This window comes from Rhipicephalus sanguineus, chromosome 3, assembly GCF_013339695.2.
Source record: "Rhipicephalus sanguineus isolate Rsan-2018 chromosome 3, BIME_Rsan_1.4, whole genome shotgun sequence".
Lineage (NCBI taxonomy): Eukaryota > Metazoa > Arthropoda > Arachnida > Ixodida > Ixodidae > Rhipicephalus > Rhipicephalus sanguineus.
Window position 1 is genome coordinate 7,091,891 of NC_051178.1, and position 27,656 is coordinate 7,119,546.

Consider the following 27,656-nt stretch of genomic DNA (forward strand, 5'->3'; position numbering starts at 1 on the left):
AAATTTACTTTTCATTTCCAATGTTCCTATGCGAGTACAGCATAATTTCAAAATTTTGTAGCAGTTATAATCAAGTTCTTTTATGGCAAAACGTTCTAGGATTGCTGAAATTTTTAAACGTATAGCCCTGTTACTTTGATTATTTTGCATTCTTTTTTATTGGACATTGACGTACAGCCTCCAGCATTTTTAATAATATCGCGCGAGCGTCGACCGCACGCAGTATCAGCGCCTTACAACGGCGATAATCTGCGAGACCGGCAACAGTACGCGCAGGCGCACAAAGTAGCGCTAGCGCAAGCGTCTTCTGCCACGCTGTTCCTTTCAGGACGATGCACGCCCTACCACAAGGACTGTATTAGTCTCCTTAGATAAAAAAAGAAAAACAAAAGCGGTTGAACGTAAACGTGGCAATAAAAATAAAAAGCAAAACGTTCGTGACGTTTCTATCTGCGATTGTGCGCACTCCGGGCGCCTTTAACAAAGAAAGGGAGTGTTTCATCCTGAAAGGAACAGCCTGGCAGACGACGCTTGCGCTAGCGCTGCTTCGTGCGTCTGCGCGTACTGCTGCCAGTCTTGCAGATTATCGCCGTTGTAAGGCGCTGATACTGCGTGCGGTCGACGCTCGCGCGATATTATTAAAAATGCTGGAGGCTGTACATGCATGTATGCCTACCGCAGTTCACCATGTGTGTATAGTGTAATTAAAAATACAAAAATTTGTTCTGTGCGGATGCGTTGAATAAATGCAAATGTGGCATTGCTTTCTTTGTCTTTTTATGGGTTCCCCATCAACTACTGTCAGATTTGCAATTCATTGAGTGTGCATGAAGTGTCTCCAGTTCTCTTACTTGGTGTCTTGTACCGTGGAGGGTTTCTAGGTTTGTGTGTGCGTACATATATATATATATATATATATATATATATATATATATATATATTCTCACGCCCGCTTCATGTTTTATTTTGATGTATTCGGGTTTGACCAGCAAGGACGGTTAGCAACGCTCGGCGCTGACCGTGCCGCAGTGTTCGAGAAGCTTCGCGATTGTAGTAGATCACTTTGTTAAGATTGCGCACAGGACGCGAATAGTCTAGATTATTCCGGAGCTTGCACAACCACCAGTGATAAGACTGCATGCATAGTTCGATGCGTGATGTATAAAAGACGGCGCATCCCAGCCAAGAGCAGTTGATCGACGGTCGACGCTCTGTTCGCCGCTATTAGTGTGTTGCTGTAGTTTGATTTTCGGTTTCCCGGCCACAAGTTCGGCCAAATAAAGAGTTTCATCTCTGACGTGCTGACTACTGCCTTCGTCGACGTCACGACAACGTGACAATATATATATATATATATATATATATATATATATATATATATATATATATATATATATATATATATATATATATATATATATATATTGAATAGCTAGACAAATTAGTGAAAGGCATACTAGAGATCTACAAGGTACTCAGAAAGCGTCTAACACAAATATTTCCTGTACTGCACATATGCAGGCCTAAGACTTGCCTAATTTAACCTTACACCGGTTGCGACACCGAATTGTGTACAGTCGATCAGTGGCACTATCCTCTTGTGTATGAAATGGAACATATGTTTTGTTCTTGGCGTAGATGGCAACGTCTCCTCTCTTTTTTAATCTTACGATTTCAGTTCGGTGCTAGTGTGATAGCCGGGCCAGGTGAAGAGAATAGCGTTGTCATACTGTCGATCATTCATTGAGGTCAGTGAAATTTTATTTTAATAAAGTAACGTTTACATGCCCAAGTTTGTGACTGCATACTTGATAAAACTAAGTGCAAAAGGATAGGCGAATGACTGCATTTCCCACCAGAACACACCCCACTAGGTTCGCACCCCACCAGAACACACCACACCAGTGCCGTCCCCACCAGAACACAACACACCAGTGCCGTCCCCACCAGAGCACGCCACACCAGAATGTCATCCCCACTTGAATAGACCACACCAGTGTGGTGTCCCCACCAGAACACAACACACCAGACTTATGTCCTACAAAACACACCACACCAGTGTGATGTTCCAACCAGAACACAGCACACCAGGCTGGTGTGTCCACCGGAACACACCAGTGTGTATTGGTGTGAACACGAAAACACACCAGAACACGCCAAACACACTCTGGTGGGTTTTTCAACTGGGACCAGACTAGCACACGATGCGTACAGTATGTATAAATGAGCACCATTTAGCCTAATAATAGTTTAGCCTAATAATAGTTTTCAAGAACAAATTACGGCTCATGTCGATTGCAGTACCAAGTGCCTTGGGTATTAAATGTGTTGTATTCCTCAAAAACCGAGTTGAGCACTCTTACAAAAAAGGCGTTAAAATCAAATCTATTAAATAAGGGTACAATTATATGAATATTTGCCAGTTTCACATTCATCATTTTTCGTTTTTGTTTCTTTAGTTTTTCTCTTTCGTACTCCTTACTTTATCTGTGTATTTATGTATATATATATTTTGTCTGTCTTGTTCAGCCCAACAGTGTCAATTTCGATATTAAACCCTTACTAAGTATTTTATGTATGTGCGCGTTAATCACTCCTGCATCGACTAAGCTTATATGTGTGCACATTACTGTATACATTTTTTTTTCTTTTTTTCTATGCTGAATCGCACGTACGTATGAAAACTGTTGTATGTGAATAGATGTAGATATTTTGTGTTAATGTATAAATGAAAAAGTGTTCAGATGTTGTATAAACATGGATATGTGGACATAGAAGCATGTGAATATGTTTTTTTTTCCTCTATTTGTATACATGCTGTATGTTTTGTAGCCAAACCAAGAGGGCAGGAACCTCGTCAAGCTGCTGTTTTGCAGCTTTTTGTTCCTTGCCCTTGCGTTTTCTTTTTTCCTGTAAAAAGGAAATGCGAAATAAAGTTGAAACTTGAAACTTGAAACCAGCGTGTCGCTAATGCAACCACAGAGCTTCTGAATACTCAGGGCGCTGGAGCACATGCATAAACGAAATGATGCGACATTCAGGTCGCTGCCCACGCGCGTAAAATTCCTACACCCATACACACATACACACGGGAGTCATTTAACTATACCTCTGCGAATAAACAAAGTTTAATTAGCACGTGAATGTATGCATACATTTACTCTATAACATACTCGACGATTATTTCTGGATGAAGCGATGAATAATAATATTAATAATAATAATCATAATAATAATAATAATAATAATAATAATAATAATAATAATAATAATAATAATAATAATCAATCACACGTTTATTTAACGTGCCCAGGAACAACCATAAGGTCTTTGTACTGGCGCACGAAAAACAAAACAAAAACAAAACAAACAAACAAAGGCCAACATTCATAATAAAATATCAGGGATAAAAAACGTTATAAAATTGCACATATACAGCCATGCGCAGAAAAAAAAAGGTCGACAGTGTACGAGGCTATGTAAGTACAGTGCAAAGCTCGGAGCAGAACAACGACTGGGAGCTGTGAAAAACATCTAGCTCCAAAAAGTAAGCATTGTAAAGACGTTGTATCCTGCCAATGGTCGAATGTTCACAGAGGCAGGCGGTTACATGAAAAGGTCTATTCTCTCTGGTCAGCTTACGTGGAATTCGGAAATTAAGACAGTTGAGCAGTACAGGGCAGGATATGATACCATGCACAAGCTTGTAAAGAAATAACAGATCAGCGCGATTTCGTCGGCAGCAAAGTGATGGCAATGATAAGAATCCAGCAGCGTTAGAACGAGATCCAGAGTCATTTCTAGCGAAACGATGGTTGTAAATGCTTAGGAATTTTTTCTGGACTCGCTCAATGGCGTTGCTGCTGGAATTAGGAATGCCATTCCAGATCACAGATGCATACTCTAGTTGAGGAAGACATAGCGCGGTGTACAATTTTCGGAAGGGCACAGGAGAACGGAATTCTCTAGACATTCTGCAAACACAGCCTAGGGTGCGAAGACCCCGCAAAGCAACACGCTTAGCGTGAGCAGAAAAGTGTAAGGTGCTATCAAAAAGAACACCTAGATCATTGATCTCACATACCTTACACAACGACACAGAATTGACAGAATATAAAAATGGCACACTAGATGTTTTTCGAGTGAAACTCATTACCTTGGTTTTTGAAATATTTAGGGAGAGGTTATTGCTCCTGCACCATTCAGAAAAAGAACACAAATCAGATTGCAGCAGGCGACAATCGATAACTGAATGAATTTCCTTAAATATCTTTATGTCATCGGCATACAAAAGGAAAGAAGAATTCCGAATGACAGAAGAAACATCATTAACATAAATTAAAAAGAGGAGTGGGCCCAGTACCGACCCTTGAGGAACCCACTAGTAGCTTTATACAAAGAGGACGTTTGGCCATTAACGGCAACGTATCATAATCTATCAAGAAGATAGCTATGGAGGAGATTCACAATTGAAGAATCAACATCAAAGTGTGCAAGTTTATCCACAAGCAGCGAATGGCTGACAACATCAAAAGCTTTGCTAAGGTCACAGTAAATAGCGTCAACCTGTCCTCTCTGCGAAATAGGCGTGCAGACTTGCATCATGAAACTGGCAAGATTAGTGACAGTTGAGCGGCCAGCGAGAAACCCATGCTGATTCACAATCAATGAATTTTTTACATCAAAAGACAATATTTTGTGAAGAGCAAGCTCAAATATTTTGGATGCGGCACAAAGAAGGGAAATAGGGCGGTAGTTCGAGACGTCACTTTTACAGCCAGACTTAAACACTGGGAAAACACGAGCAGTTTTCCACATGCTAGGAAACGTTGAAGCATGCAGACACTTATTAAATATGGTAGTCAATACTGGTACAAGTATACTGCCATAGGCTTTTCATATGGCAGAGGGGATGCCATCTGGGCCAGCTGAAAAGGATGGTTTCAAGCGCTTAATGCATTCTGAAATGGAATCTTCATCTAGCGACACAGCATCAGCTGTGCCAACTGTCTTAACCTGTCGACCGTTACTAGCTACAGAGGCTGGAGACTTATAGACAGATGAAAAATGCATGGCGAAACAGTCAGCAACGGCTTGAACTTCTATTCCATTTGGGTCCAGTATCCTGAAGGACTCGCCACTTTTGCTCGACCGTTTGCGCACATACTTCCAAAACTCAGCCGGCCTGTCAGACGCGCTTTTTTCTAAAAATGAAATATATAGACTGTGATCCCGTTTATAAAGGCGTTTACAAAGAGTACGAAAACGACAGAATTCTTCCTTCAAATGAGTTGATGCAGAACGCTTATACTTCCTGTGTGCACGATCTTTATGTTTCAGTGCACTTATAAGTTCTGATGAGAACCAGGAGGGATATTTACAATGATGTGGTGTATACTGGGGAATGAACTTGCGCATGCTGGTCAAGATAAGCTCCGTAAACTGATCGACTTGATCATCAACATTGGGTTTGTCAGTTACCAGTGACCAATCCGTGGTGGACAAGTCATGGTACAAGAAAACGTAGTCACCTCGCTTGAAAGCAAATCTGGGCGTTTTGTCGATTTTTCTGGGAAAGCTTGGTTTTTCTGGTGAAATACAGAGTGTTAGTTTGAGTGGTGGGTGAAATTTGTCAGGACGAACAAGAGAGATGTGAGAGAGTGATACTTCGATAGGTTGATTATTAGAAATACACAGACCTAAGACGTTACCACAGGAATTGGCAATACTATTGTGCTGCTGTAGGGAATTAAAAGTGAGAAAATCTAACAATACGCTGCGTTTGTTCTTTAAGAAATGATGATAATGAGAAAAATTAAGTGTGGTCCAGTCAATTCCAGGTGTGTTAAAATCGCCAAGTACAAGAATTTTGTGCTTCTTATGTTAAATTACCACATTTTCAATAGAAGAGACGATCTGATTAAAAGCAATTGGTGAAACGCTAGGCGATACATAGAAACATCCAATCAACAATTTTTCACAGTGCTCAAGACTAATTTCGATCCAAATTGATTCAGAAATTGTTTCTATGTCCTTGCGTCTAACAGATCTTAGAGAACTGTCTATAGCCATCAATACACCACCACCTTTTTGTTTAGTTGCACAGAAGTCCCGATCACTGCGGAAGGTGGTGTAGTTAGGCGGAAGATAGTCACAGGAAGGAATTTCACTGCACAGCCACGTTTTAAAAATCACAATAAGGTCAAAAGAAGACGAAACAACATGAGACATTGGCTCAAGTGATTTCGGCGCAGTTATCTGGCATTTCGGAGCAGTTAGCCAAGAGCGTTCAGAATCCTTTGGTACTAAATAAGTCTTCACTTGGGTCTCTATCAGGTATTTCTAGTATTAATGTCAAGCAAGCTTCTAACTCACGAATGTCTGATCAAGAATGTCTGTCCGATTCCGGCTCTCAGAGTATTCAGGATGTAGACATGGATGCCCGGATGCTTAAACGCACCATATCTCCAACTCACAAGAAGCACAGTTCTTCTCCTAAATCCAAGAAAAGTGTGAAGGAGTCTTTGACCAGAAATGATTTTTTAAAAGATAGTATTTTGGATCAAGCAGTTGCGACTGCTTGTCTGTCATCACAATAGGGTCTCTTAGAGTCCTTCAGTGGAATTGCCGTTCTATACTTTCTGCTGTCACCGATTTATTATACCTTATTTCTCAGAATTCTCCGGACGTTATTTTATTACAAGAAACTTGGTTGTCTTCAGGTCAAACGTTTCATCTACCAAATTATAAATGTTTCCGGCTAGACAGGAATTCACGAGGTGGAGGAATGGCGTTTTTCATCGCATCAAAATTTTGTCATAGAGCGAAAGTTGTTTTCCAGACAATGTCAAGTGATCACGAAGTTTTAGTATTAGAAATTGAAACTCCAGGATCGGGTCCAATCACTCTTGTGAACAGCTACTTTCCGATTGGCGTAAAAGATGAACGTATTCTTGACTCCGCTCAGAGTCTCTGTAGACCGAGTACGTTATTAGCGGGTGACTTTAATTCGCACCACGTATCTTGGGGGTATCGCACAGACGCATCAGGAAAAATTTTGTGGAACTGGATCTGTAAAAACAACTATACATGTCTCAATTCCAAAGTTCCTACTTTTGTAAGAGGTACTTCAAGATCTGTTTTAGACTTATCATTCGCTAGCTCAACCCTTCTTATCTCTTCTTGGTCTGTAGCGAATACTGCAACTAATAGTGATCACTGCCCAATAGTGATTGATATTAATTACTCCTTGGTCCCATTGGATATCCCAACTCACAGTTTTGTTAACTATTCCAAATTTAAAACTTGCCTACAGTCAGCTTTGTCCTCTCTGACCAATTCCGATAGTGGTATTAAAGCTATGAGTCTGTGTTCGGTTTTAAAATGCTCTATGAAGAAATCGCAGTTTACGGTAACCTCAGCAAAAGAAAGACCTGTGAGTGGTTGGTGGGATTCAGAGTGTGAACGAGAGTACAGGCGTAGAAAGGCCGCATGGAAAAAACTTCTCCACAACCAGTGCCCTACTAATTGGAGTAACTATAAATTCGCCAAGCGATGTTTAAGAGAACTGTTTCCATGGTGAAAGCTAAGTATGATGAAAACCGTTATGCTTTTCTCTCAAAGAGTAGGAACAAGAAAGCCTTTTTTCGATTTCTTAGGTCGCGCAAAATTATCCCTTCGCCCATAAACATTGAATCCGTTGTTCTCTCTCCATCAGAATTGGCTGACTTATTAGATGGCATCGCACTAGGCTTACAAAAGCGCTTCACCTCTCAACTGCAATCCGTTTTCCCCAAGCCTTCTTGTGTGAATGATTTCGAGCGAGTAACTATAGAAGAACTTGGAAGTGTTGTTCACACTCTTCCCAATTCAGCTCCAGGGCCAGATGGCATTTCAACAGGTATGTTAAAATTGCTATTTGAGGTGTCTTCTCAGGACCTTCTCAATCTTGTCAATTACTCACTCAAGAATGGCTGGGTTCCTCCAGATTGGAGAACTGCAAAAATAATTCCACTGCTCAAAAAACAAGGAGGAGGTGTACATATTGATAATATCAGACCTATCGCACTAACTTCACATGTTATTAAATTAATTGAAAGAGTTTTGTACAATAGGATAAACAAATTTATAGCAGCTAACTCAATTCTGAGCCCATGTCAGATAGGCTTTAGACCAGGATATTCTATATGGTTTGCACATGTAGATTTAGAGGGACGGATTAAGCTTGCTCGGCACAGGCGGCAATATTCAGCATTGGTAACATTAGATTTGGCTAAGGCATACGACAGTGTAGAACATGCTACCTTGCTCAACTGTCTAACAAACTTGAACTTCCCGCAATATATTATTAATTGGCTGTATGAGTTTTTAAAGGATAGAAAATTTTACTGTTCCCAGCGTGGCTTATCTTCCCCAAAATATAGTCAGTCCAGAGGAGTCCCTCAAGGTTCCGTTCTTTCTCCTGTTTTATTTAATGTTCTATTAAGTTCAGTTCCTATGAAGACTAACGTTCATCTGTATGTATATGCAGATGACATCGCGTTTTTCTCTTCTGCGTGTGATATTCAGTCATTGCATGCTACACTACAATGATATTTAGGAACTTTAGAGTTATGGTTTGAACAGATACGAATGACACTAAACGTCAGTAAATGTTCCGTTATTGTTTTTCCTTTGAATGCTCCAATTAGCATTTCACTACAGTACCGTCAAGAAATAATTCCCCAAAAAGACTGCGTTAAGTATTTGGGGGTGTTTTATGACGAAAAACTAACTTGGCTACATCACATTGAGCATATTAAATCGAAGGCAACTCGCAATATTGGAATGCTTCGTAAACTTGGTCGTCACCCCACTGGGTTACGCAGGGACAATCTCCTTATGATTTACCGTATGTATGTTCGCCCGATTCTAGAATTTGGTTGCGTGTTATTCTCTGGGGGGCCAGCATACAAATTTAATCCCCTGGTTCTTTTAGAGCGCGAGGCTCTTCGTAGTTGTCTAGGGGTTCCGAAATTTACAGCGAACAGTGTTCTATATCAAGAAGCCCGAGTACCTACTCTGACTTGCAGATTCCGCATTCTTACGGTCAACACGTATTTAAAAATTTACGCATCTTCTCTAAGACGTTTACAGTTTGTATTCATTTCTGAATCGAGATCATTTTTTAATGAGCCATGGTCTCGGATACATAAGCCGCAAGTTTTGTTTGTGCAGGAGCAGCTAGATCCTTTACAGGTGAATATACGCAACATTGTTTCAAACGATTACTCATTGGCTAAGACAAAAATTGAATTCGATGATATATTCCCATCCAATTCTAAATTTCTTCCCTCTAGATATCTGAAAGGCTTGCTAGAAGACCATTTAGGTCAGTTGGGAATTTTTAACGTAATTGCTACTGATGCATCCATGCGTGAAGAGAAAGCGGGAGTAGGTATTTTCTCAGAGGCTTTATCTTGGTCATTCTCACTGCGACTCCCGGATTATACTCCAATATTTGAAGCAGAGCTCTTAGCAATTCTTTTAGCCCTTCGCAAGCTTTCAGCAAATGAGTCGTCAGCTGTAATAGTCACTGATTCGAAATCTGTCTGTAGTGCTCTCACTTCAGCTTCTCCACCCGAGTCCTCCTCCTCAAATGTGTTCATGTCATTAATTCCTAAAAACTTGAGCACTGTGCGGTTGGTATGGGTGCCAGGCCACCGTGGCATATTTTTAAACGAGATGGCGGATGTTCTCGCGCGGTGGTCCCTAGATGGTCCTGCAATGTACATTGTACCAGATACAGACTTTATTACTGCATCTAGATTCCGAAAATACGCATTACATCAGGATTCCATGAAAGCAAGATTACCACAGCAAGAATATGGTCACCTTTCTTTTCCTTGGAACAATAAATGGTGTCCCTCTCGTAAATTGGAGGTGTCCCTTACTAAACTTCGATGCCGTATTCCTCCTCTAAATTTTTATTTACACAGGGCTGGTCTGCTTCCGTCCCCTCTTTGCTTTTTATGTCAAGAGCCTGAAAACATTGATCACTTTTTAATACATTGCCGTCGTTTCTATAGTCACAGGAAAAAACATTTCGAATATTTATTCAGAAATTTGAACATTCCTCTAGATTCTGCCAATATTCTTTCCCTTGGGGCGTCTTCTCTGGGCCACAGCAACAGGAACGTTTGCATAGCTGTCTGCGAATTTCTTCGAGACACAAGAAGAGTTCCTTATTAAGTTATTTCCTATTGCAATTTGGTATTTTATAATTCTTTTCTCTAATTGATTATTTTCGATATTACGGTTCTTTTCTCATTCTATTGGCACATAACCCAAAGATTCTTATTTTATTTTCAATACTCGCTTGTAGTCCGATTAATTCAATTACTTTTGCCTAAATTTTAAATTTCCATGTAATGTTTACCGCCGGTTTCATGGCCAATCCCCCTTTGTGGGTAAGAGCCACTAGAAGAGGATCAAGCAAGCAAGCAAGAATTCGCGCGTCTTAGTGCGAAGACCACGAGCGTTCTGATAAAATATATCCAAATTACACGGCACCGTTGCTTACGGGTGCGCACTCTGAGGGATGGAGCATGTCGTCGTGGAGAATCCCACGGAATGGTTTGAAAATGCAACCGCACGGCCACATCGACGGGTCATTCAGACGTTTCGATGTATCTTCGTCAACTGTAACGCAGAACGAGGAGTAAGAAGGATATTTTGTTTTGAGCCGCCGGCAGGAAATGGCAGAAAGGTCAACAGACTCAATGTGTTTCTTGAGGTCAGCAGATGTAGTGTCAGGGCTCAACTTGGACACAAATATAGCCCACTGCCGCTGGGGTCGTTGGGGGATTTGAGCCACTAACGAAGTGGACGAGTCCATGGCTCCAGTAGATACATGTGTCTTTCTTTTCGTTTCCTTTCTTGCACTCACTGTGACATTGGCCGAAGAGGTTTCCGTACGATCCACAACGCGGAGCTTCAAATCACGCTGAAAACCTGGTGGTGGGGTAAAAGGTGGGAGCGTTTCGGTGTTGTGAGTCGTATCAGAGGTCGCAGGGGTGTCGGAGTTCACGGAAGACTTTGCCGTTGGAGACGTTGGAGACTTTGCAGCCGTTGGAGACATTGCAGGACGTTCCCCTAGCTTGGGGGTGACGCAGCGTGTCAGCTCATCGCGCAGAAAACGAACCTCACCACGAAGGGAGGCGACGATACGGACCTGCTGCTCAGCCACTCGGGAATGTTCCTTTCGCAGGCGTTCATTTTCCTCCCGCAGCTGTGAGACCTCGTCACTCAGGAACGAAATCTCTTCCAGCGCGTCGAGGAGCAGGCGGCGAAGGCCGGCTACCTCCTCGCCCAGGTCACCCGAAGGGGCGAGAGGTGGACCGGTTGGGGAGCCACGTGGCGGCAGGGAACACGCCGCCGTCGCGCATACCTCCGTCTCGTCGTTAGGCCTGTCACCATGCTGGGCGGAATCGCACAAATTGCACGAAAATGTACGCGATCCGGACTTCAAGAGCTGCAGTTGGTCATCCGGCCAAGTCACACACTTCGCGTGCACACGTTTTTCGCAGATTTCGCAGCGGAAAAACTGCTGCTTACCGAAAAAAGGGCACGAGCAGATCACACACGCATCCCGGCTGGGCGCCATGCTAATAATAATAATAATAATAATAATAATAATAATAATAATAATAATAATAATAATAATAATAATGATAATAATAATAATATTAATAGGAATAATAATACCATCTGGTGTTGCACATCCCGAAACCACAATTTGATTATGAGGGACGCCCTTGTGGAGGGCTACGGAAATTTCGACCACCTGAGGTTCTTTAACGTGCACCTAATTCCAAGTACATGGGCCACAACATTTTCGCCTCAATCGAAAATGCAGCCGCCGCGGTCGGGATGGATCAAGCCACAGACGCAACGTTTACGCGGCACTAAACGCGGCACGCGTTTCAACTGGCATACACGTTTACCATCGACGCGGTTACTCTCTTCGTGTGAGGCCAAAGCTTGACAGTACCACAACACTGTAAACACGAATACATGCGAAACGATACAGCTCAGCTCGCCGGTACTGACCTCGCAAAGGCGCGACGATACAGTTACCAAGTCAGACCGTCCAATAAGCTGGAACCACACTTCTCGCCTAGCGGCATTGTCTTTACCTTGCGGAGACGAAAACAGCTTCTTTCCTCTGTTGTAGCTGCTTCTGCAACCGCTGGCACAGCAGGTCGGCATCTCGAAACGTGCAGGGTCGTCGCGCACACAGACTCATGCGTGGTCGAACTCCCACTACACAGCAGTCCCACACACGTACAAGGCACGTATGCCAATCCACAATCAAACACTGCGAAAGTGGAAAAGCAAAATAGCGTTTGCGATACAACATCTAGCGCATCATCGTGCAGATTCTTAGCAACACCGAGTTTACACGGAGAGCAGTGGCGCTGCCATCCAGAGTGTCACCGCTGAGCGCGTCTGCATGCAAACAGTGGGCTCTCGCCTTGCGTATTGCGTGCTTGCGGTGATGTTTTTTTTTTTTTTTGCCACTGCATGCCACTTCCTCATATACACGTCAGATCATCGTATTTAACGTTACTTTTCATATTTTTTCTTTCTCAAACACTCTTTCCGTGCATAGCCTAGAACCGCAGCGCCCAGATGCGCTTTAACGGAGAGATGAGCACACGCCCGTCTTTGCGGCCTGGAGCCATACCGCCCCTCAGCTAGGGTCGTTTACTATCTGCAATGCACGCGAGTGGAGAGGAGCCTCCACATTGACACGAATAGCGCTACTTTAGTTACTTTTGAGGGACTTGTATCCCCCTCGATTACAGCGCCCTCGGTTCTCTGCACCGCCGGTGCCTCATTTTCAAACCCCTCGTTCATCCCACTCAAAACGCTTCTAGCACACTCTACCGCCAACCAAGAGCACTGCGAGGTGGAAATGTGTGATATAAAAGGCGCGTTATTAAAGCGCTGAGACCGTGTGACCGTGGCGCATTGGATAGCGTGCCCGGCACCTGTCGTCGCGGACCGAAACGTGGTGGGCTCGACTTCCGGTGACGGAACTTTCTTTCCTTGCCATCTGATCGTGTGCATTTTTTCCCGTCATTTCCGTGACAGAAATACATCATTGAAATATCGGTGGATCCCGGCGTAAAACACTTCCGTGTTAAAAAACAATCGTAACGAATATCTCTTCTTAAACATCTGTTATTTCAATAACATCTAGAAAGCAAACATCTTACAAAGGCGGCAATGTCAACAATGTTTCGAAATACAACGCCTTGATGACACGCAGAAATGCAATGGGTGCCATTAAAATATTTTAAGAATACAAATATGAACTGTAAAGTGCAACAATGCCCACCGCAGTGGTCTAGCAGTTGTGGCGCTCGACTGCTGACGCGCAGGTCGCGGGATCAAATCCCGCCCTCGGCGGCCGCATTTTCGATGGAGGCGAAAATGCTTGAGGCCCATGTGTTTGGATTCAGGCCTGTGTGCTTAGTTAAATAACCCCAGGTGGTCTCACATAAGCTACGTCTCACATAATCGTACCGCGATTTTGGGACGTTATACCCTTACAAATATTATTATTATTATTATTAGTGCGACATAAATTGAGACCTGTTATGCATGCGTTACGCGAGGTGGAATAATAGGGCAAGAAGCATATAGAAAGATCCAGTAGTTTACTGTTACATTTTGCCATAACCGATTGAACAGTTGCACAGGCTATCACATCCGCATATATAGAATTCCAATTTGTGACGGTGCACGGAAAAAATGAGTTTAAAAGATTTTTATTGCGATAGCAATTATATGGACAGTCTCGGCTGGATTTTCCCGCCGCCGTCATGCACCGTATATGTATAAGTATGTATATATATATTTATAAAAGCCACAAAGAAAAATAATTCAGAAAAATGCTTCCGAAGCGCGGAATCGAACCAGGGACCTCTTGCTCCGCAGAGAGTGGCGCTACACACTGCGCCACGAAACGCAGATCCTCCACGTAGCTAACGGCGAGCGTTATATACACACCCTTCACGGCTGGACGGACTCAGAGACGGCAGGCGCTTGTAAGCGTTTCTTCATTACCAGCGTGATGGCGCTAGGAGCGCGACGGGCGCTTTTAAAAGTCGTCGGCGAGCTCGCTCGCTTCTTCTATTTGCGCAGGGAGAACCTTGCCCTTCCGCTGTCTGCTCGCGCGGTTTTCTCGTGGCGAGGGGAAGAGGGGTGTTTCAAGCTTTCATCATGATGTCCGCGCTCATGTTACGGAGCGTGCGAAAGTCACTCGAGCTCAAGGGACTCCGCTAAACGAACAAGCAGAAGATGAGCGCAAACTATCAAGTGTCACAGCTCAACATTTGAAGCACGCTAGTTTCCTTCGCTGCTTCGGCCGCCTTTGCAACAGGAGCGCTGTTCATATTGAGAGTATCCATTGGCGAGGCTCACTTCGTATAGCATTAGTTTCTTGCTATCGCATTCATTGCTTCGCCCTTGCAGCGAAACTGGGACTTTTTTCTTACAAGAACATTTCATCACTTTTTTGGATGCTCGGAACGAGTTACTCGGCGATGAACTGATTATATTTACGCATTCTTGTTTTTGGGCAGCTTTTCGTGGTAAAGCAAAACTATATACTTCAATCGATCCTAGTGTCTTCTTGCCTGCAATGTATCTAAGTCAACTTTTTTTAGCAGTTCGCTGGGTCACATGAACGAACTGTAGTCATTATACACCATCCGGGTTGGGTTGCTTTTTTTTATAATCATTGCAAGTTCTTAACACGAAAGTGTTCTAGAAGAGTTTGGATGCCAGCTCGTTGGTACGGACTCATCTTAAAAACACAGCGCTAATTTAAACATGGACAGAAGAAACAGCAAACGAGGACGGGCGCTGACTGCCAACAAAGCTTTCTTTGGCACAATAAAACCTTTGTTGGCAGTCAGCACCCGTCCTCGTTTGCTGTTTCTTCTGTCCATGTTTGAATTAGCGCTGTGTTTTTAAGACGAAAGTGTTTTATGCCGGGGTCCACCAAAACATTACTGTCGTATTCCCGTCACGGATTACGCCAATAAAATATAGATTACAAAGAAAAAACAGAAGAAAACATTTCCGTGATGTGGATGACCTGGGAGTCCAGCCCACGGTCCGCAACGATTGAACTCGACGCTCATGCATGCGGCTCCACAAATGCGCCTTATATATCTCTCACACCTCCCTTTCACAGTGACGTTGGTTCGCGGGGGGGGGGGGCGGGGTCGCCTTCTGGGATCGGTGATGTGAACTACTGCCTCATGACCGTGGCCTCCGAGATTAGCCCCGGAAGCGCGTTGGTGCTTCCCCGCTCGCCCTGTGAGAAATCACGGCCAGGATAGAGGGAAGACACAACGCGTGTCTCGTTTAACTTCGCGTTTCAACCCCGGTCGTCGTGTGATCTTTTTGCTAACTTTTCAACATTCCGCGGGATGGCGACCTTAGCCCAAGCTCAGCGTCCAATCAGTGTCACACTTTTCTGGCTGTCACACCGCTTGCTCTTATGACGGTCTCGTGCGAATGGAATGACCTGAGCAATTACACGTTACCGGAACCCATCTAGGAGGCCACGTCATGACACTAATGAGCGCCGACAGGAAGCGCTGCGGTAGTTTCCGCTTTGGGCATAACGTTTCCTACTATTTCTATACGGAAAACTGGCGCGGTGACACTGTTGTATGCATGGGAATGCTAGTATTGCGGGATTCCTATTGGCTTCGTTCACCAAGAGACCGGACACCTCGGAGACGCGTCTAGTTAGAAGCATTCCTTGCGTTATTTTTGCGTTGAAGGATTCCGAAATGAGCTATTTTTTCTTAGTATTGCAGAGAAACAAGTTTTACATAACTTTGAGAACTTCTGCTTTGATGCGCAGTTTTATGAAACGCAAAATGTAGCGAACGGCCGCTTAATTTGGAAGACACACGAAACGGTCAGCGTTCAGTCTCCGACTGTTTGGCACCTGTTTCTTCCTTTGGCCATTCGCTCTTACCCTGCACGTCAGTGAAATTTTGTTTTGAAATGTAAAATGGATTAATGGGATCCGTCTATGAAGCTTTTGCTTGAGCAAATCTTTATTAGCACAGCCGTATCCGCTTTTTAGCCGAAGCCTCGCTCAATGCCAGGCAACAAAAGCGTCGCAGACACATATACCGTCATTCTCATCGCAGCCCACCGCCCCTTAGGAAATTCACGTAGACGTTGGCGGCAGATTTTTCTCTAGGGTTTATTGTGAGAAACTCTAAATGTCTTTCGGTGCAGCGCCGCGTTCACGTCTCGAGCTACGAACTCTGCCTCTCGCGTTCCTGAAACGTTGTGTGGCATAAGCACGAGCACAGGCGTATGTTACCCTTTTACATGGGGGCACGCACCTCGGCGTTTCTCTCCTCAGATGACGATGTTTTGAATGCGTGCATATTGAGCACCAGTGTTATGTGCTTGCTCATTCCATCTTTGCGCGGGATTCAGTATATGCTGTGTCCGGGTGTATGTTAACTATTTCAGCCACCATAAGGGTTAAATCGTGATCTTTGGCGTTGATCGTTGGCATGAAGATGTGCCACTCGGAGTCAACGTGGGTACATCCACGTCAAACGGTGCTATAGCTGTCAAACACCAATAGGCATTGCACAAGCTGTCATACATCAGTGAACAATAAAAATTCACGCATATCCACGAAGACAATGATGATGAGTGGCCGAAGCACCGGGGATCATTCGGGTAACCATGAATCGCCCGTACATTGCCCACTCGAGCATGCACATGCGTGACAAACATGTGTGTACCGTATATACAACGTTCTTTTATTGATGTCATAAGGCGTATATGGTGTTGAGGTGAGCACTTCGTTTCGCCTTCATTAGGACCGCCTGGTGATAGGGGAAACGAAGAGCCAGGAGTTCTGTGAGGGTTAAGGTTCGGGTAATCACGGCAACTTAAAGAATTGTTGCCGAGACGGGCGAAGACATTTGCAGCTTGAGTTATAAGGCTTTAATGCCACAAAAAAATTACACCATTTCCCGCTAAAGGGGACCATGAGGCGATGCGAAGCCGGAGCACTTGCACGATCGCGTTCCGTTGGCATTCGTTGGGCATGCTACCAACCTCGCGTCGTGGCACGTGAAGAGGAACGCTACGCGCGTCTTGTCTTCCCTCTAGCCTGGCCGTTAATTCTCACAGGGCGAGCGAGGAACGCGGTTAGCAGGCGTGCGAGAGGGGGGGCAGCGTAGGAGAGGAGAGAGAGAGGGAGCGGACGCGCATGCGCTGGTGCTCATCGCGGCGTTGCGCAGGAGAGAATTTCGGCATGTCTAGCCCGCGTTTCAGAGGAAGAGTGGAAATGGGGAGGGGAGAGGGGATGGGAGAGGGAAATTGGAAAGGGGAAAGAGAGAGGGAAAGTGGAGAGAGGGATGGGAGAGGGGGAGGGATGAGGGGAAGTGGGGAGGGTAAGTGGAGAGGGTATGCGCATGCGCAGTAAGGGTGGTCACGCCGCACACCACCACCACCGGATTGAACTCCGCCATAAGATACTTCGCATCTAAAAATGATGATGAAGCTTAGCGCGTCACAATGCAACAGCGAAGAACTGCCCTATCTACGAGCACGACACACGTTCTTGGAGGACTCAAGGACTGACCCTCAGCGTAGTCCGCCACTGCACTACACAAGATTTGTGTGAACACTTCACCGTGTGACGGTCGAAAGCAGATCAGTCTAGCTGAGGTCGAAGGTAGCCGTGAGCCAGCAGCGCGGGACCGGGAACCTGAGAGAAGTCAAAGCCGCCCGTGCTTGATCAATCCTCACAACCTGATTCCAGTGTTTGACGAGAGGCGTGACGATCTCGATGCGTGTCTCAAGAGGTTCCAACGCGTAGCTGTTGGTCAAGAGTGGCCTGAGGAGAAGTGGGCTACAGCGCTTAGTTTATGCCTCAGTGGGGAAGCGCTGAAAGTCTTCGGTCGTCTGTCACCAGAAGACTCAATGGATTACCAGAGTACGAAAATGGCTTTGCTCCAGAGGTTTCGTTTCACAGCCGAAGGCTATCGTGAAAAGTTTCGGCAAAGCAAGCCAGAAGATGGCGAAACTGGTAAACAGTATGCCACGAGATTGCAGAGCTTCTTCGATAGATGGCTGGAAATATCGAAAACGGACAAGGACTTTGTATCCGTGGCAACCTTATTGTAGCTGAGCAGTTTCTGAACAACTGTCACGATCGCCTGGCACTTTTCCTAAGGGAGAAGAAATGCGGGACATTAGAAGAAATGGCAAAAGCGGCTGATACTTTCTTGGAGGCGCAGCGGCAAACAAACTTGTTGGTCTTTCGTAACAAGTCCGGAAACATTCCCAAGGAGCAAGATGAATGTATATATACCCAGCCTCCTCTTAGATGTTTCGTCTGTGATCGACCTGGGCACAGAGCATCTGATTGCCGCACGAAATCCCAACGAGTCTTCTGTGGGCACTATCGAAAGCCAGGCCATGGTGCAAGAGCATGCCCAAACAACGGTGGGTCAAAGAAGACGACATCTTGCATCGTATCTACCGACCAGAAGTCGGAGCCACCGGGATGCGCCGACGATTCGTCACAAGATGAATACGTTGCCAGTGCGCTCACAACACTCACCGCAACAGCTACACGAAACTTGCCAGTGTTAGAGGGAGAGGTGCTTGGACACACTGTATCAGTCTTGAGGGATACTGGAGGCAACACCCTGGTCGTGCGCCGTTCCATTGTTCCCGATGATGCGCTGACGGGTACTACCGCCACGATTTTATTGGCTGATGGTAGTTGGATCGAGGTACCGGAAGCAGAAGTACGGATTCTATCGCCCTATTTCACCGGAAATGCGATAGTCAAATGCATGACGTCACCACTTTACGATGTCATCGTAGGAAATGTTCCCGGCTCCCGTGACGCTAATGACCCCGACTCAACGTGTAAGGAGTCAGCGAGCCAGAAGTCGGCGGCTAATCAGGCATTCAAGTCTGAAGAGAAACCCAAGGATGGATGTGCGACGGATAGCACAATCATGGTTGGTGTTTCAAGCATAGGACATCGCCGGAAGCTCACGACTGCTAAATTTGGAAACTTAGAGGTGACACAGGAGCCCTTTCGCCAAAAACAAGAGGAAGACCGGTCGCTGGATGTTTGTAGGGCGAAAGTCGACACCATCATCCGCGGCAAAGGAGCCATATACCACTCATTTATGTTTCAGAAAGGAATCTTGTACCGCGTTTACCATTGGCTCCAGGTAAATCATTTCAACAAGCGGTGGTTCCAAAGGCGTTGCGTGTCCAAGTGTTGAACTTGGCACATGAATCCCCGATATCTGGTCACTAGGGTATCAAGAAAACGAAGGACCGAGTTTTGGAGTCGTTTTATTGGCCCGGTGCACAGGAGGAGGTCCGGAGGTTTGTTAAATCATGCGACGCATGCCAAAGGACGTATCCCAAAGGCAAAGTAGGCAAAGCGCCTCTTGGACGAATGCCTTTGACACGCCATTCGAACGTGTGGCCGTTGATATCATTGGACCTCTGACGCCGATTTCAAAGAAGGGCAATCGACACATTCTTACCCTGGTGGATTTCGCCACTCGGTACCCGGACGCGGTGGCTTTGCCCGCAATTGATTCGGCAACAGTAGCAGATGGGCTACTGGAAATGTTTTCCCGAATAGGCTTTCCACGGGAGATCCTCTGTGACTAAGCATCCTGCTTCACGTCAGGCCTGATGGAGGAAGTGAATGCTCTGCTTGCTATTCGACATTTGAGCTCGACCCCTTACCACCCTATATGCAGTGGCTTGGTCGAAAGGTTCAACGGCACCTTGAAACAGATGTTGCGCAAGTTGTTCCAAGAGAAGCCGAAGTCATGGGACCGATTCCTTACGCCTCTGTTATTCGCCTATCGAGAAGTACCTCAGACCAGTATGGGCTTCTCACTTTTTGAACTGATATACGGCCGACACGTCCGAGGACCACTGGATATTCTTAAGGAATTCTGGACAGAAGACCTAGAGGAAGATATCAAGACTACCTACGGATATGTGCTTGACCTGAGAGAACGTCTTGAACACACCTTGAAGCTGGCTCAAGAGAATCATCTCTCCCGAACTCAAAACAGGCAGAAGTATTATGACCGTACCTCCAAAACACGACAACTCGAAGTTGGTGACCGGGCTCTTATATTACTCCCAACCAGTGAAAACAAGCTTCTCATGCACTGGAAAGGGCTATTTCTGGTTACAGGAAAGAGAAGCGACCACGACTATTGGTTGGACCTCGTACACGCCACGAAACTGTTTCACATAAACATGCTCAAGCGTTACGAAGAACGTCAAGCAGAAGTCGTTACTCAGGCGTCTTCAGTCGTCGTGGTCCAAGAAGGAAAATCCGAATCACTCCTGCGTACATGTTATGTCAATGAGGGCAAAGGCAGTAAGACACTCGGTATCAAACAAGTCCAACGTGCACCACGTTCAAGACACCTTCCGCCTGGAAGATATCATAGGTTCAGGGAATGATAATGTGATGGATATGTGTAGGTTGCAGATGCAGGCGCTAGCCATATACAGACCTCGTATTGTTTGCAGACCTTAGTGGATAGATCTAGTGTCACAGTTCAACCGTCTGCCTATATTTGTTTGTCATAGGTCTTGTCTCCCGCGCACTTTGAAGTTTTTTTTTTTTTTTTTTTGAAAAAAAAAACTTTCGTAAGGGGGGCTTTTGTCATGATGTGCGCGGTAGGCTCATCTGGTGCGCTGTGTTTGTGGGTTTGTGCTGTGCCGTACGCCGACGAAGACAACGATGAGATAAGAAAAAGGCGTCATCGTGTCGTCTAAGTCAAGTCAAGCCACGGGGAGAAGATAGAAGAAGACGACGAGGGGGCGTTCGACAACGGAAACCGAACGAAGCAGACGCAGGGTGAAGCGCTCGTCGGGTCCTGGTCCCGAAGCCTACCCCTGTGCCTGGTGACCACTCGAGCCTGGCTCCCGTCCACCGGGCGCTCCAGCAGCCGGTGCCGGTGCGTTGTGCTCGGACCCGGCCATATTCCAGGCCTGGGCCTACTACTGGCTGACCGGGACGTCTTTGCCACATCGGCTCTGCCACACGCTCCGCTCCGACCATGCCTATGTCATCGCTGCTGTCGGCGTAAGACGCAACGCAACTCATCGACTGATCGGCCCTCGACCGTCACACGGTGAAGTATTCACACAAATCTTGTGTATAGTGCAGTGGGGGACTACGCTGAGGGTCAGACCTTGAGTCCTTCAAGAACGTGTTTCGTGCTCGTAGCTATAGGGCAGTTTTTCGCTGTTGCATTGTAACGCGCCAAGCTTCATCATTTTTTGTGGCATAAAAGCCTTACAACTCAAGCTTCAAATGCCTTCGTCCATCTCGGCAACAATTATTTAAGTTCCCGTGATTATCCGAACCTTATCCCTCACAGGTTCTTAAATGGGAGGTTTCGCTGCAGCTTCGCGAGCCCTCAGTTCCGGATCCGCTTCGCAAGCCTGTTGTCTGCGTTGCCGTATTGCTGCAGATTCCCGCGCCTTCACCTTGTGGTCCGCTTGTTGTCTGCATCGCCGTGCTGCAGCAGCTTTGCGAGCCCTCGATTCCGCTTGCAGTTGAGACGCCACTCACGCCTTTTCATTCATGTCAGAAGCGGCCGTTTTTCAACCATGGCTGAAGAAAGAAAGCGAGCGCGCGCCGGAAACGCGTGCTTATATAGGATGGATGGATGGATGGATGGATGGATGGATGGATGGATGCTATGAGCATCCCCTTTATAACGGGGCGGTGACATGTCTGCCACCAGGCTCGAAGAAAAAAAAAGGAAAACATTCCTTGTTTCATGTTGGCCTAATACCTTATCTACATTGATTAAATCTATGTTATTATACCAAAAAAATATAAATTCACGGTCCATCTCTCTGCCTCTTAAGGCAGAATGACCTTATTTTTCCCCATTATTTATTTTTGTACTTTATCTCTACATTTCTGCCACCAATACTCTAACCGTCGCTTACTTATTTCTATCGCGGACGTCTTCAGCTTTCCATTGTTGTCCCTAAAACCCAAGGCTTCCTGTAGAGTCGTGCCCACACGTATACCTGGGTGAATATCGCCACATTCAATCAGTACATGTTGCATCGTTTCCTTAGTTCCCCCGTAGCATGTACATTGTTCTTCTTCGTTACTGAATCTCGCTTTATAACTACGCGTTCTAAGGCAGCCCGACCTTGCTTCAAACAGTAAAGCGCTTCCCCTCGAATTATCATAAAACCTTTCCCACCTTATTTCGTTTTTTCCCTTTCGGTAGTTACTCAGTGCCGGCTTCTTTTCCATCGCTGCCATCCAATAAGTCCTCTCCGCCTCTGTGACCTTCCGCTTAATGCTCCTTGTTGCCACATCGCCCGCACTGCTAGCCGTATATTTACTGGTGTATTTACTGGTGAGCCTCCTAGTTCTTTTTCTCCACTCCTTGTCAACGCTTTTTCTATACAAATACCTGAAAACCTTCTCTGCCCATCTATCTTCATTTTCCCCAGCCTCTCTTCGAATCACATTTTGCTCTGAGCTTCCCTCACTTCAAAGCCTGTCCATCCCATATCACCCTTTACAGCCCCATTTGTCGTCTTCCCGTGAGCGCCCAACGCGAGGCGGCCCACCGTCCTTTGATTTACATCCATTCCTGATTGTGCCTCTGACTTCATGCACACCACTGAGTTCCCAAAGGTAAGCCCCGGGACCATCACCCCCTTCCACAGCCCTCGAAGCACCTCGTACCTATTGTATCCCCATAAAGCTCTGTGCTTCATAATCGCAGCATTCCTCTTTCCCTTTGCTACCGATGCTTTCTCTTGTACCTCCATCAATCTATCCCCCTCATTTTACCCATACTCCGAGGTACTTGTACTCGCTTACCCTTGATATTTTTTTGGCCCTGTATTAAGACCGCATGGTCTTCGTGATCATTGAATACCATCAATCCACATTTTGTTGCACTAAATCCTAGTCCTAGAGCCTCACATTCCCTTCCGCATATATCTGCCAGTCGCTGTATATCATCTTGACTGTCCGCAAATAAGACAATATCATCAGCATAAAATAGACCTGGAAGCTTCTGCTCAACCATCGTGCCGACCTGTTTGTGTGACAAATTAAATCCAATGTTGCTACCTTCTAGCGTTTTTTCCATCCTCACCATGAACAGCGGGGAAAAAGGACATCCCTGTCTCAGCACCTTGCGAATTTCAACGCTGTCCTTGCTACTTATTCCTTCCCATTCTATACAAACTGTATCTTCTCGGTATATTTCCCTCAAAAGCTGTATACAGTCGTCACCTATGCCCACTTCTTTCAATATATCCCATAAAATTTCCTGATTAACGTTGTCATACGCCCCTGTGATATCTAGATAAGCTAGGTATAAGAGCCTGTTTTCTATTTTCGATATTTCTATATACTGGGTAAGAACAAACAGATTATCGTCTAACCGCCTGTCGATTCGAAATCCTTTCTGAAGTTCTCCCAAAATATCTTTTTGTTCTACCCACGGTTCTATTTTTAATTTTACTGCCTGCATCGCCAACCTCAATAGCACCGATGTAATGGTTAGCGGTTTATACGAGCGAATGTTATCCTTTTCTCCCTTGCCTTTATAGATTAAGTTCATTCTACTTTTTCGCCAACTGTCTGGTATTTCCCTCTTCTGTGAGCACTTTTCTACGGCTTTCAGCAGTGCTTCTTTAGTGTTACATCCGAGTTCGTTAATCAGGCTCACGGGAACCCCATCTAAGCCCGGAGTAGTGCGCTTAGGAATTTTTCCTTCGGCCTTCTTCTAATTGAAATTCTCTAGTACTAAATCTTCGTCGCTTGCACTCCTTCGCGCACTTTTACTCACCGGGGGAATCCCGTGGGCGACCTTTTTAAACGATTCAGATGTTATCTTTGGGATGTAACCTAGCGCTTCAAACCCTTCCAATTTATTTCCTCCTTCATCTAACATATGTTGTTGCATTGTGTCAGACATCCCACCCACCGCTTTTAGTTGGCTCCAAAATATCCTAGGCGCGGCCTTCTTCTTTTCGCGAATCTCTGTCATCCAGCGTTCACTTTCACCTTTAAGTTTTACCTCGACTAATTTCTGCACAATAGATTTTTGCTCTAAATATATTTCCCATATTTGGTTCACTTCGTCCTGTGGCCGCTTCTCCTTTTTTGCCTGCCTGTGCTCCCGTGATGCCTCACGTCGCTTCTCGATCGCCTCCCGGATTTCTTTGTTCCACCAAATTTTTGGCTTTCTCTTTCCTTTCCAACAAATAGTTTTCTTCTCTTTTTCCATTTCTTTTGTGATTACATGTAGCAGCTCACTATACTTCCAGTCTTTGCCTGGTAGTTCGTCTACTTTTTCCTCGACTCTTGCAGCTATATTTGTTATTTGTTTGTCATTTAGATAGAAGCTGCCAAACTTTGATTCTATGTTCTTATTTTCAGTTTTATATCCCATTTGTAATATTATGCGTTTATGATCACTACCCAAACTGTTAATGCCTTCCTCGTCTATTCTCATCTCTCTAAGTTTGTCATATATTCCTTCTGTCATGAGACAATAATCAATGCTCGATTGCCTGTTTTCGACTTCCCACGTGATCTGCCCCTCACACTTAGGCCCCACGTTAACTATCTGAAGACCAGGGCTGGGCAGTATCGCGATAGTATTTCAGAAATACTTTTGAGTATCTGTATTTCTGTATCGAGATATATTGTAAAATGTATTTGTATCTCAGTAGTGAAATACATTTGCGATGTATCGTTTGTATCGTGATACTATACAGGACACGAGCATTTCGTTACATTTTTTTGTTGGAAATGAGTTGAGGCGTGTTTCTAGGGGGGTGGTATTGAGGGTTTCTTTTTGTTTGTTTCTGTGCCAAGACAAGCAAAGGCGCGCCGCCCGTCGCCGACAGAAAGGGCGGCGATGGTTTCCGCTCATGCACAGAAAGGCCCATGTGGTAAAGCACGTGACGCCACAGACAGCGGAATCGCGGAGGCAGTGTTTCGGCCTCTGCCGACGAAAGTCGCTGTCTCTCAAGGCCAGTGCAGCACGCCCAATTTTTTTTCGGGTGGCAAGCGATTACTTCGTGACCCCCCGCGCGGATGCCGCCTTGGAACAGAGGCTTTGCAATGCTTCGCTTGCGTTCAGTTCTCAAAGCGGCGGCACTTCGAAAAGCAGTTCCCGTTGTCGCGGCGGAAGTGACTAGAATATGGCTATCTTTGTCGCGCTTTCAGCCACCTCTCCAGCTTGTCAGGCTGCGCTCCTAATTGATCACAAGCGTGAAAAGGTCTTTTGTGGTAGCAGGCTCTCCCACCGACGGAGCCGACTTCGCCTGTTGCGGCTTGCTCAAATGGGTGCTGGTAGCGTTGGTGGTGGTAGCGTCGCCTGTTGCGGCTTGCTCAAATGGGTGCTGGTAGCGTCGGTGCTGGTAGCGTCGGTGGTGGCTTTATCGAAGAGTGACCCTTTCGGCCCAGGCGACGAGTGCTCGCTGTAGTTTCTGAAGGGGCGCTCTGAGCAGTTGTCCCTGTTTCCATGCCTGTTTAGAGAGATGGCAGGAGCGACTTGGGAGGACTTAAACCCTCTCACCGCCAAAGAACGTGATTTTAGGAAGCCAATGTTTGAATTGTGCAGTTTTGACGTATTGAGTTCCATTGCGCGTAGGTAATTATGGTCGGCCTATATGGGCAGCAGAATCCTCAGCCGTCTGGCCCGGCGCCGATCGGGCCAGACCGCCTAGGATTCCGAAGATGGGGACCGACTTCGGCTTCTGAACGGTCGGAACAACCGACTTGAGGGCGGAAGTGTGTCGGTATCTACATGATCCGAGAAGAGATATCGCCACGCTGCAGGGCTACCCGGCTTTGAAGGCGGTATTTATTCACTATAATACGAATTTGGGCTCGTCGGCAGCGGTATAGAGAGACTTTTCTTCTTTCCTAAGTCTTGTGCTGAGGCCGAACCGACACTGTCTAGAAGACAGCGTATTTGAGATGCTCACACAGCAACCTTCTCAGCAACGCAGATCTTACGTGCGAAATAAATGTATACTGTTTTTCAATTCACTGGTGTCCATTAGTGATTCGAGTGATTTGCTTAAGCTGTGCTGTTTCTAGCATAGCTTATTATTTTGTCACCAAGTATGTCGACTTCGGTGTCTCGTTATTCTTGCTGTGAAATAGTGTACTTTTTATTGCAGTTGATACGTGTAATTATGTCATTATTACTAATTATGTACTTTCTAACCCCCCCCCCCCTTCCTGTTTAATGTCTTAATGGAACTGAGGGTACTGGAATAAATAAATAAATGAACTGAAAGTATCGATGCGCTGCAACTTTACTTACAACATTATGCTGCACTTATATATGTCTTTTTGCAGAGTATGAGCATCCTTGAAATGAAAAAAAAAGGTACTCCACTATCTGTACTGCTGTATCTGTATTTCGGAATACTTTTTTCGTCTTATTGCGAAATTATCTCCGAAATATCCCGTTACATTAAAGGCAAATGTATCTCAGTATCTGCATTTTAGGCTTCCAGTCCATTTATTTCGATATCTGTATTCCGGAATACTTTTCCGGGTATCTCTGCCCAGCCGTGCTGAAGACTATGTTGCTCGCAGAGATCTAGCAATAACTTGCCATTGGTGTCCAAATATCCGTCAAGGTCAAGAATGTGAGCGTTCATGTCCCCTAGAAGAATTATTTCGGCATTATGACCAAATTGTTTATTATCGGTGCTTATGCATTTCACTATCTCCAGATTCTTTTCTCTGCAGTTATTCCCCGTCCACAAGTAAGCTACACCTAGCCACGTTTTCTTTCCACCTACTGTGCCCGAAACCCATATGTGCTCTAAACACTTTTGTTTCACTCTATCCCATTTTGTTCTGCAATGAATTAGCATTCCAACACCCCCATCTCTCCTTTCTGATGTGATCCTGTTACATCCTTCCCTAATATAATTGCCAATATGTGGTGGCTCTTCCAAGTCCCTAAGGTGTGTTTCTGTAACCGCATAAACTGTTCCTTGTAACCGCATAATCTGTTCCTTGTTTAACTGCCCCTCAATCTCTAACCATTTTGCCTTTTCTCTGCCACCCTGCATGTTTATGTAACTAACTGCAACACGCGCTTTCTCCCTTCTTTTACCTTTTCTCTGGTCTTTCGCTATACTGTCTGTCAAAAAGTCCCCCTGGTTGTTTTCCTCATTACAAGCTACCCTGGGCACCGAAGGGCCCGCGTGCCCCCCACAAAAGCTACTGCGCGTCCTGCAAGTCGCCAACCCACCTCATGACCAAGCCTCTTATCGAAGTGTATTCCGTCTCTTCGAAAACCACCCCACCTGTGCACCTCTCTGTTTATTTCCACTACCTCGATGCCTTTCTCTCGACTCATCTGCCATATCTCTTTGCGTCGACAACCGCTCTTTGCAGGTTGACGTCACGCACCGGTACCTCCGGATTCTTCATTCAAGACGTCGTTTAGACCTCCCGCGATTATCACGAGGTTACGTCCATTAGCCTTAGTTGCGAGTTTTGCGCTAGATTG

The 27,656-nt window shown here is 45.4% G+C and overlaps 1 protein-coding gene across 1 annotated transcript in view; it reads right to left on the reverse strand.

The window, feature by feature from the left end:
* LOC119384781 (uncharacterized) overlaps window positions 1-21,096 on the reverse strand; it is a 33,363-nt gene extending 12,267 nt beyond the window's left edge. Inside the window, exons 1-2 of the mRNA XM_049413123.1 lie at window positions 21,008-21,096; window positions 17,857-17,944 (exon numbers count right to left, since the gene is read on the reverse strand). Coding sequence (XP_049269080.1) covers window positions 17,857-17,944; window positions 21,008-21,096 — 177 coding nt within the window. The remainder of the gene's footprint in view (window positions 1-17,856; window positions 17,945-21,007) is intronic.
* Between the last annotated feature and the right edge of the window lie 6,560 nt (window positions 21,097-27,656).